We start from the raw sequence: 12,203 nt of genomic DNA on the forward strand, positions 1-12,203 counted from the left end.
AATGTTGCAGCTTTAAGCACTTATACTATCCTAGTCAATTCAAATAAAACTACCACTAACTTTAACTTAACTAGGCTAACCTGGTTTTTATTTAACTTGAATATTATGGCTGTTCAGCCCTGGCAGTTGCCTAATTAATTCTGAGGTTAAGTGAAATGAGCATTGCAGAAGTTTGTGTGTCCTTTGCTCAATCTGCTTTTTAAAGTGGTACTGTTTTTCGAGGGATTTACACTCTAAAATCTCTCTCAAAGAAGAACTAGGCTGACAAAACAGGAGGTAAACTGAAAAAATCCTCATTTGCTCCAAATAGATTAAACTTTAATTTTTATCAAATATAATAAGGGTAAAAGTTGCTTTGTTATTTGGTGTGGGTTTTTTTCCTAATTACCTGGAGGCATATTCTTAAAGGCAAATCACAATTCATGCAACTGCTAGTTACAGTAGTGAAAATGGTCAAGGGCAACCACTCTGTGTGTGCTGTTGAGACAAACCAAACCAAACAAAAATTTAGGAGAGGGGAAAAAAAAAAGGCCTTTCACCACAGGTAGACGCATTCCATGTACTTGGACTTTGATTTCATTATCATTGTGGTAACTGAACACACCCCAGTTTGTAGAAATAGAAAAGAAGCAGAAAAAAAAGACAGAAAGCAAGGTTTTCTTGGCAAGGCATCCAGTGTTTGTCTTGGGTTCTTACTTATATCAAAATACTGAAAAGTTTGCAAGTTATCATGTAAATTTTTTAGACCTTTTACCTCCTTTGAGTATGCTAAAGCAGTAAGGATCCCCTTCAGATGCCACTAGCACAGAGAGTCTATATTGCCGCTACTCTAGTTTAAAAAGCAGGTTCTTTCTAAAATCCTGTGTGAGTAGATGCATGCAGCACTGCTGATTTCAATGGAGTAGACCACATAGAAGACTAGAATTTGGCCCACAGGGTTTAACATTTAAAAAAATGTATTACTAACAAACATGACTAAATATACTGAAAGAGCAGCTTTATGATTCTGCACAAGTGTTTTCTGAAATGGTCCAAAAGAAAGTCTAAAACTTACCACACAAGTCAGGTCTCTTGATACATCCACTAGTTGCTGTGCTACTTGCAAGTCCATTAAAGGCTGCTAAGCCATCAGAGCTGTAAGCTCTTAGGACTGACAACATGTTCATCTGCTTCTCCAGGACCTGGGGCCCCTGAACGTGCTCGGGTTTCATCACTCCTTGTGCAGTTTCATGGGAGGACAGAAGACTCTGACTGTGCCACTGTTTTTCTGATGCTTGTGGCAGTGGCGATACGAGCCCTTGCGCTGGCTGGGAGGCGGCTGCACTTTGTATATTGTCACCTCCTTCACTGTTTTCTTTATTTAGGGCAGACAACTGCTTATTCATAATATCTGGTTCTGTGTCAATGTCCTCATCTTCAATGTTTTCTTCCTTGGAAGATTCCATATCCTCAGATGATGCTATGTCAGAAAGGTCGTCAGTAGCACTTTTATTTACAGAGTCAGAGAGCAGAGCATTTGGGTCATCTTCAGATTGTGTTTTTATTTCAGATTCATTACTGGTGCAAGAATTTTGTGTTCCTGTGCCAATAACGCCAGGATAAACACCAAACTGCTTATAGAAGTCTGTTGTAAAATTACAAAAAGTGGATTCCATGTGGCTGGGCCAGGCAGCACTCTTTTGCTCTCCCAGGGTCTCTTTATTTTGTCCTTGGGTCATTTTCTCAGAAGCTGAGTCCAGCTGGCTCAGCATGCTTGAAACCACTGCCTCCTTGCTGGGCTGCACAGAAGAGGGGAGCAAGCTTACTTTGTTTGCTGAGGCTGAAGCTTCTCTAGATTGGTCTTTGTTGTTCCCTATGATGCTGTCTTTACGTTTAGCCTTGCCCAAGTGATTGGCCTGGAGGTGCAGAGCCATTAGTTCCATAGACGAAGTTGTAAAGGAACAAAATAAGCAGCCATGCCAAGCAATATTGTCCTGCACAGTAACAGATGAACCTGGGAGGGAGGCTGCATCTGGCCTTACAGATAAGTCAAGAGGTTCATATTGTGACTTCTCTGTTTTTCTCTGCGAGGACTTGCTGTTTATCTTTTCCTCACCACCATCTGAGCCCAGAGCTTTTGCTGAAAGTGGATCTGAGAGAGCTTTATCCTTCATTTCTTTTTCTTTCTTCAAAGAACTTAGGACAAAGTTGTCCATGAAAGCTTGCAAAGACCCTTGGAAATTCACACCATTCCCAACCATGTTCTGGTAAGCACGGCCAAGTTCAGAGAAATGTGTTCCTTTGGAAGATATGTCTGAACCCTTCATATTTTCAGAAGGTACTTCAGATGACATGCCAGTTGCTTGCCCTTGCTGATCTCCAGAAGACAGCATTCCTGATGTCCACTGTTGCGAGACCATGCCGCTTCGGAAATCAATACCAGGAAGCCCCTTGAAGGCTCCTCTCAATATATCTGGTCTAATAAACACAGAACCTTTACTTGATGTCTCATCTTTGTGTTCTTGACCTGCAGCCTGCCCAGAGAGTGGCCCTGCTCCATTCTGTCGCTCCCGGTGGTGCCGTTCCAAGTGGTATTTGAGGGACGCAGACTGAGTACCAGCATAATCGCAATGAGGACACTTGTAAGGCTTCTCACCTATAGATACGGATGAAGAGAAAAATACAAAGAATGAGAGTTAACTGTACTTTGGCCTAAAGAAAAATCAGCATTAGCTGCTTGAAAATAAGATGATCTTAGAGCTAATAATAATTTTTTTTAAAAAGAAATGTTTTTAATTGCAGACTAATTCATAAACTGGAGATTTCTTAAAATGGGTTTCCAAAATGTGGGGCCATTCAGGAATGACATGGTATCTACACGAAATTAGCCATCTCTTTCTTAATCTAACATGTAGAAAACTGTTGTAGAATTAAAAGCTATGATTACGAAAATGAAGCATAACAATTTCAACCACAGTAATCATTAAAAGTACAAGTTAAAAAAAAAAAAAAGAAAAAAAGAAAAAAAAAAAGAAGAGACAAAGAATGTAACAAATGGATGGTTGCAATATTTTGTGTATACAATTGCTGTAAAATTTGTTTAAATTATACACATGGAAACCATTTTTAAACCTAAAATTTTTATGGCACTGTTACGCAAGAGTGAAATGAATGATTTAAGTCTTGCTCTGCAGTAAATCATGGATATAATTAGCAAATGGCATACTGCACAAGTAATTTATCATTATTTGGAGGGCACCATTCCAGAAGGATTCAAAGATCTGCAGACCTACTGCATTGTTTCTAAATAAAGAACTATAAATACGGATTCTATAAAATATTAATATCATTACACTACATTATGATTGCAGCATGTAAGAACATATAGTTAAAATAAAAAGTAGTCAATAAAATAAAAAAGAAATCGAGTAATAAAAAAGTAAAAGATATACTTAGTTTCTGTATTTGAAATTAGCATTATATACTGGGGGTTGCAGTCCTTTAAATTTATACTAATGGCATTTCTAATGCTCAAGTAGTAAAACGTGTAATTTACCTACCATAAGCTCTCTTCTAGGACTAGCCTGAATAGAGTTTTAAAACATTTAAGATTATTTTAATCAATTAAATATATTTTTTAAATCCACACTAAACTTTTATTGTTCTTCTTAGAGAATCATGGAATCAAACAGATTGGAAGAGACCTCCAAGATCATCCAGTCCAACCTAGCATCCAGCCAATCAACTAGACCACACCACTAAGTGCCTCATCCAGGCTTTTCTTCAACACCTCCAGGGACGGTGACTCCACCACCTCCCTGGGCAGCCCATTCCAATGCCAATCACTCTCTCTGGCAAGAACTTCCTCCTAACATCCAGCCTAGACCTCCTCTGGCACAACTTGAGACTGTGTTCCCTTGTTCTTTTGCTGGTTGCCTGGGAGAAGAGATAACCCCCATCTGGCTACAGTCTCCCTTCAGGTAGTTGTAGACATCAATGAGGTCACCCTTGAGCCTCCTCTTCTCCAGGCTAAACACCCTCAGCTCCCTCAGCCTCTCCTCATATATACTTTAGAAGAGATAAAAGATATTCCACATATATTCCCAAAGACCCATCCAAAAAAGAATGTACATCTAAGCAAATATACATCTACATTTTTGCTGAGAACTTGTTCCAAATGAAGAGATTCTTTTAAAGGAAGACGTGTGGAAATCCTCACTAAAGGTGACAGGAATCTGAAAGACCCATGGGACATCAATAGTGGCTATTATTTCTATGAGGGAGCTGAATGTGAAAAATAAACTGTTTTCTCTACATAGCTTTTTCCCCCAAATGATCCAAAATACAAAGGCAAGTCTTCTCCAAATGATGTAACAGAAATATTTGTTTTGAAAACTCTCTCTGCAGTCAAAATGCAGGTAATATGTAGTTCACCACACCAGCAGTCAAGTTACCCATTTCCAAATAACCTCAACATAACACTTAAAACATCAAATGAAAGGCTTTCAAACTTGCATTTAAACCACAGGCTCCAATGAAAAGCTGCTAAATACTTGGGATGATGCTCCTCTCACTGATCAAAGGAATTTACTAAGGAGATGCAACACCAGGACATCCAAGTGACCACACAGGACTGTGTCAGCTGGCTTACTGACCATGGACAGTCGCTGGATACATACTGCAATTCAGATGCAGCTGAAGTAAATTACAAGCAGTGAAAATTCTAAATCCATAATTTAATCCTAAAGCTAAAAGCTTTACATCAACCACATCAATCGACCTTTTTGGAGGAGAAAAGTGCAGCACCTGAAACATGAGGTGTTCAGCAAAGAGGCAGCAATTAGCATGGCTCATGCTTTAGGCCTTGCTTCACACAGCTTAACAGAAGAAATCAGATTTAGACCTTTCAGTGCAACTTCTGAGTCTTCCTCAAACTCCTAAATAAGTTCTGGTCCTCCATCAAGAAGTAGGGACTGTGTTTCAGTAAATAGTTCCTACTGACATGCAAGAATCGCTAAACTGAGATCACATCTGTGTGGGCATCTCTGGTCTCAGGTGAGAGTCTGAGCACACACACACTCCTTGCAGGTGTTTCAGGGTAGGAACAGGGGGACAGAAGACACTGGCTGGCTGTGTGTTCCCATTTCTGCAGGGCTGTTTGCAAGCATGCAAACTCTGACAGCTGTGCTGCCACTCAGAACGTGGACAAATATTACTGCTGGTTTTACAGCATGTACATACCGCAGTAATTCTGAGCCATTTTCTGTTATTCTGACATCCGTTCCACCAGTTAGCAGTCACCAGTGAACTCTGACACACCTTACATATTTCAAGTGTTGCCTAAGAAGTAGTCAGACCAATGGAAAACTACTGTCGGCCTTTATAAAGCTAAATGCTCTCACTATGGAGTTTTCACTTTTTTTAGGTGGAAAGCTCTTCCTCAGCATCTCCCATGCCTTTATGAAAATCTTTAATATAGTTATATACTTCATTTTATTCCAATGATAGCTCACTGTGTGCAGTGCACATCAATTGACACCATCAAAAATTGTTTCAATAAAGCAGGCCTCCTGTCAATCACTGGATAACTGCTTCTGCAACAAGTCTGCAATATAAGCTGCACCGACCTTGATTAAAACATGTAGGAGCTGTTCCAAGCAGTAAGTCTACGTAAAAATGAGTACAAGTGTGTTGCAATACAGCAGAGGAGACACCCATAAGGTTTTGTACTTCTAGAGTACCTTTTGTCTAAAGCAGTGGGTACAACAACATACTCCTACTCTGAATTGCTAAGCCTTGAAGTCATTACATTTTCTTCTCAAAGGCCTCTCCACTGAGTGAGCTTCCTTTCAGCAGAGGAGATGACGGGCACAGCTCACCACCACCACCATGAGCATTGGATTGAAAGAAGACCCTGACTGAGACAGTGTGACAGAAAGTTCAAACCTCTCCAAGCCTCAGTACGCTGCTGCTTCTGTGGTGCTCCCACCTCTTGCATGCCTAGAAATGAGATCTAAAGCTGAAGGTCTGAAATTGGACTCAACACATAGCAACACACTGTGCCACCTTTAAAACACAGGACTGGCCAAATAACACTGTTCAAAGGGAACTATTCAAAACCTCTCTTCTCTTTTAGATCCAAATATTGGCAGTGATTAGTTTACTTCAAAGCAATCTTAACAGCTATTTTTAGGGCAGGCATTGGGAGAAGGCAGTAGGATGGAGTAAATAGTCTTTGAACCTTTTGAATTTAGTTTCTCAGTATTTCCTAAATTCAGTGATTATGAAGGCATTTAGATGCTATTTCATCCATTCAAATTAACAACCAGTTATTCCCTGTGTAAGTCCCTGTACTAATGACAAGACAGAGTTCTAAGCTACTGTGCCTAACCTTCACCAAATTAACCAAACCCAAGCCAGTATTAATGGAAAACTCAAAGGACTCCTAATTACCAGGACTCTATCAGCAGCTGCAATAGTATATGTCCAAAGAATACTACAGGGGACATGAGAGGTAGGCAATGATTCTTACTAGAAGACAACCTGTTGGTGTCTCATACTTGGAGGAAAGGTTTCAGAGAATTCATCCTGGTCTAATAACTACACTAGTAATATTGCCAAGAGCAGTGTCTGAATGAGTTATTCAACACTTAATATCAGTTCACATAAATTAATGTTGCCATATAGGAGTGAGAGAACATGACTTCTTCAAAATAATTTTCTGCATTTCATATCCAAGAGTAATTTTTCTTTGTTCACAAAGGCAATGACCATCTTGATCTTGCTAATTCTCTGTTTGTATCCCTGCAAACTGCAAACCTTTTCACAGTGGAGTAGAAAGAGTATTTCCATGCATACAATTAAAAAACTTATAGAGAATAATTTATCTTGGCAACATAACCACAGTTCTGACCTACCTACCACTTTGGTTTACAAGACACAAGATATCTCACAAGAACTATTTGATATCAGGATACAATAAAAATTCAATGCTGCTTGTAAAATCTCTCCAAGAGCTTGACAGATAACTTGAAGCAGACATGCTGGCCAGTACAAATAGGTCTATTTCTCTATTAGTTTGCATAAACAGTGCAGATGTATCACCAGTCCTGCTCAGGACACAATCTGATCACACTAGTCATAGGAATTGTCTTCTATGCATTGTGCAAGGAGACCACAGCCAGATCACAGACTTGCAGATCTTAAGGCCAGAGGGGACAATTATGATCATCCAGTCTGACCTGCTGTACAACAGAGGCCAGAGAACCTCCCACTATAATTTCTGCACAATCTGAAACAAAATTTACTTGTTTTAGTTTAAGCCTACTGTGTTTCAATCACAGCAATGAAGATGGATTCAACATGTCCTTAGGTAAACTGTTTAACTGGTTATTTTCAGTACTCAAAATGTGTGCCTCAATTCTAGCTTGAATTTGTCCAGAGTCATTTTACTACTTCTCACCATTGCTAGATGCTTCCCTGCCAGATTAAACAGGCTATCCTAATACCAAAAAACCAAAAAAAAAATCCCTAAGGAAGATACTTGTAGACAGCAAACTACAGGATCACAGAATTAACCAGGTTGGAAAAGACCTCTAAGATTATTGAGTCCAAAGGGACCTGGGGGTACTGATCGACAGTAGGCTGAACATGGGCCAGCAGTGTGCCCAGGTGGCCAAGAGAGCCAATGGTATCCTGGCCTGTATCAAGAGCAGTGTGGCCAGTAGAATCTTACAATAGAATCACAGAATCAGTCAGGGTTGGAAGGGACCACAATGATCATCTAGTTCCAACCCCCCTGCCATGGGCAGGGACACCCTACCCTAGATCAGGCTGGGCAGAGCCTCATCCAGCCTGGCCTGAAACACTTCCAAAGATGGGGCCTCAACCACCTCCCTGGGCAACCCATTCCAGGCTCTCAGCACTCTCATGGTGAAGAACTTCCTCCTCACATCCAGGCTGAATCTACTCACCTCCAGTTTTGCTCCTTTCAGGTAGCTGTAGAGAGCAATAAGGTCTCCCCTGAGTCTCCTCTTCTCCAGACTAAACACCCCCAGCTCCCTCCGCCTCTCCTCACAGGGCTCCGGCCCCTCAGCAGCCGTGCTGCCCTCCTCTGGACACATTCAAGCACCTCAACGTCTTCCTTAAACTGAGGGGCCCAGAACTGGACACAGCACTCAAGTGTGGCCTAACCAGTGCTGAGGACAGGGGAAGAATGACTTCCCTGCTCCTGCTGGCCACACTGTTCCTGATCCAGGCCAGGACGCCACTGGCCTTCTTGGCCACCTGGACACTCTGCTGGCTCACGTTCAAGTCGGCCATCAACCAGTACCCCCAGCTCCTTCTCTGCCTGGCTGCTCTGCAGCCACTCTGTCTCCGGCCTGTAGCGCTGCATGGCCTTGTTATGGCCGAAGTGCAGACCTCGGCACTAGGCCTTGTTAAAACTCAAGGCCTTGGACTGCGCCCACCTATCCAGCCTGTTCAGGTCCCTCTTCAGAGCCCTCCTGCCCTCTCACAGGCTGACACATGCTCCCAACTTGGTGCAAACTTACTAATGGTGGACTGCTACCTCTTCACCGTCTCTCACTCCTGAACAGAACATCCTTCCCAGTTTTCCAATGCCCTTTTCTATTATGGTGTCATGGATCGAACTGAACCTGCTGCTGTTATTCATACCATGCCACCCTCATGCCAGTTGTACTAACTGGAGCTAAGTATTATGGGGCTTGAAGTTCAGATGGCAACAAGGGAGGCTTACTGTTCTGGTTTGGGTTTCTGGGCTGCAGGCTCTCTGGTGGTGGCTCTCTTCTGGGAGATGGCAGCAGAACGAGTGGCAGCCGGGGAGCTGCTGGTTATGGCTTTCTGGTTTATGCTGGCTTCTTTTTCCCTGTGTATTTCACTGCACTTTTTCTGCAAACAGGCTGAGATAAGGTAATCATGAACTATATTAGATGAATTAGACTATTAGCTAAGGTAATTATGCACTGTGCTTATGATAGCTCATGTTATATTAAACTCTTAGCTCTTTATCTCAGCCTTGAGTTGTCTGTGACACTCTTCCCCTCACTTTTTTGCTGGGGGAGCAGCCAGGTTAGCCATTGTGCTAAACCATAACATATGGGCACCTACTAAAGCTTTGACCAAATTTCAACTTAATATCAATACTACATGTCCCAGAGTGTGTTTGCATTGATCACTACAGCAATCAGCAAACAGCCTGCATTCTGTTGCTTCTCTACCATAATCCTAGGCCTTGGTTCATCAACGCCTCTAGGATTTGTTCCTTTACAAGTTGCCAATTTAAAATTCATATTGTTGAAAAGACTCCACTTGACTAAGTGACTAATCAGTGCCTCCCCATGATTTTTAGCATCTTACCACTTTTGTGCCATTGCTAAATTTTATCAACAGTGATTTTACATACTCTTCCAAATAATTATGAAATGCCAAACAGAGCTGAAAGCACTGCTGTGGAACTGCCAGTTTGTGTGACACTTCATTTCTGTATGCAGGGGTTTTTGGGTGGGGGGGGGACTGTCACACAGAATAAGCTACTTTCAAAAGCCTTGAGAGAAAGTGAGAACATTCATAAAATAAAACTGAATTAACTATGCTATCAGTTCTTACCTAGTTAAGAAATTCATTCTATAATCTTAGCCAAAACTTATGTCAGGATACTCCACTTACAATTTCCAGGTCTTAGCATAGCCAGAATGGAATAGCCAGAGCTTTTTTCCTACTACGAGTGCTCTGGAACTTAATCTGTGTTCCGAGACTTTATGGACTTAAATGGTTTGGACAGCTCTTTTGACATAATTTTTAAGACTTTACCTCTAAGTTATCTAGTTGCATTCACTCTAAACATTAAAATGTAGTTTGCTATAGCATAACAACCTCACTACTTAATGGCAGAACCGTTTCATTGGAAAATACTTACAAAAATCATCATGCAATCTTTCTGAGAACAGAAATGTCATTGATATCCTGGTTGGTAATTTCTTATCCATCTTGTCCAGTATTAGCAAGTTACCAGTTGTTAAACCTGCCAGATCTACAGAATTTTATCCTGTTCTCCATAAACCTAAAAGCCACATACATATTTTTACTATTACTTTTACTTTCCATATCAAAACTCTGTAATTCTTAAATGTCTTTTTATGTTTAGTGCTGCAGGCTTCTTTATTCGTTTTTCATCCTTAACATGCTGCTGCTTCAAAATCTGTACTGCCACTGTATACATCCCTTCCTCACTGAATGCCCCCCTCCTTTTTAAATAAGGTTTTGAGAAGTTAAATAAGGTTTTGAGGAGTTAGTTTAAGGAGTATGCCCCACTGCTCCTCAGTACAGTGGGGGCTATGCATGAGTAAAAGAACCCCAATACTAAATGCTTTGGCAGACAGCAGAGGGGTTTTGACAGTCACTCAGGGACAATGTGAGCTGCAATTTGATCCTACACATTTCTAAACAAGCTATAGTTTTCTTTCACATGAAGCAAATGAAATCAAACATCTTCTAATTCCAGAGAATGCTGCTTAATGAAAATATTGAAAACATTTTACAGCATTTTTTATTTTACCATTGAAACAGTTATTGATAACCTATTTTATCCATTGTGCAGTAGATATTTTAGAAATGAATTGCTGTATGGTTTAATTAGTTCATTATTATGCCTATTCTTACATGGTAATTTCTTTTATCATTCTAATCATTCACTTCACACTTTTTAAACCAAATGGAATATCAAAGGTTCTGTAGGATTATTTTTGGATCCTGCACATGTTTCACCACACAATTAATCTGTTTCTCAGAAATACTAGTTAAGTTCTTCTCTTTACTACTTTCCTTTACTAGTGATTTTTCTCTATTATATAAGCTGTAAGTACCCCTATCCTGTAACAAGGCAGACTTTTGATGCTTTTGACTCAGTTTATTAAAGATTTTATCAACTGTGCACTAGGTATTATAATAAAATATTTAAATTTGTATAAAGTTTTATAATTGAATATTTTCCTTTATATCTCATCTGTAATATTTATTTAGTCTTTTTACATATCTTTACTTAGTTAAAATGCAGGGAGATAAATATGGTTGTTACTTTGCAGGGAAGATTCAGTACATTAATATAAACTGTACACTAATTCCCCCAAAGCATATATATATGTTGTAAACCTGAAGACTTTTTACACAGCTGCTTATTGCTAAACAGTGCCTTGTCCAGAAGGGGACAATCTGTGTCTCTAATTGCTGTCACTGAAGCTGAGATTCATTATGTGACTTTCCCATTAAAATGTGAGCATTAATTTGTATAATGAAATATCACCCACTGCAGTGTTCATTAGCCATGCCCTACTGTATACTGCACATTGTTAGCTACCTAGAAACTGTAGTTAATTTCACTAATGGATATTTCCCTACTTAGTGTTTGGTAGGAAATTTATACTGTAACATTACCTCTTAAACTTTTAAGGAAATTTAAATTCAATCAATTATTTTCAACAAAAGTTTGGGATGTCATTAAGACAGGAGAAAAAGCATGCTGTACAATGTTAAGGATGGGAAATCTGGAGAAATCCAGAGAAATGAAAAGTCCTTTTAGTTCATCTTAGAAATGTAAGAATAAAGGATGTTCAATACCAAAATTGTCTCCTCTTGGAGCACACATACCCATTTTCCTTAATTATTCATATTGCTCATCCCACTACAAGTGCCTTCAGAGAATGGCAACAGGCAGTCTTTTTTTAGGAAGAAAATGTGAATTGAATTCATTTAAAACAGCACCATTTTTACTGTATTTCATCACTTCATCTAAGCAACTTTTCAAATTGGCTAGTCATGTTTCCAAGGGAAAATGCCTCGACACTGTAACTGCACATAATACATCGAATACATGAAAGGTGGGGTCAGACATGTCGTAACATATCCTCAGTCAATGGACACAGCACTGCCAGGTGTTTATTCCTGTCCCACTCTTCTTAGCGTAACCCAAACTTTCTTCAGGGTTCTACTTTGCTCATGCACTTTGCTCTTTCTTCAGTACTCAAGGGTTTTAACTGAGCCAGTCATACTGGGAATACATCTTAACACCTAATGACTATGCACACCAAAACTGGTCTAAATCTGCAGTAGCTTCTGAATGCTAACACGTTCAGAGGTGCTAAAACCAGTACCCTCATAAAATTCTTACTGGCTGAGTATCACTGAATTAGACAAGAAGAAAAAAACTC

The 12,203-nt window shown here is 40.0% G+C and overlaps 1 protein-coding gene across 13 annotated transcripts in view; it reads right to left on the bottom strand.

Moving 5' to 3' along the window:
• The window catches only part of ZNF536 (zinc finger protein 536), a 351,072-nt gene that overhangs the window by 122,898 nt on the left and 215,971 nt on the right, over positions 1–12,203 (bottom strand). For all 13 annotated transcript variants that reach the window (XM_064160276.1, XM_064160275.1, XM_064160269.1 and 10 more), the window contains one exon: positions 1,055–2,635. In XM_064160276.1, the coding sequence (XP_064016346.1) occupies positions 1,055–2,635 (1,581 nt within the window). The remainder of the gene's footprint in view (positions 1–1,054; positions 2,636–12,203) is intronic.

This window comes from Pogoniulus pusillus, chromosome 20, assembly GCF_015220805.1.
Source record: "Pogoniulus pusillus isolate bPogPus1 chromosome 20, bPogPus1.pri, whole genome shotgun sequence".
Lineage (NCBI taxonomy): Eukaryota > Metazoa > Chordata > Aves > Piciformes > Lybiidae > Pogoniulus > Pogoniulus pusillus.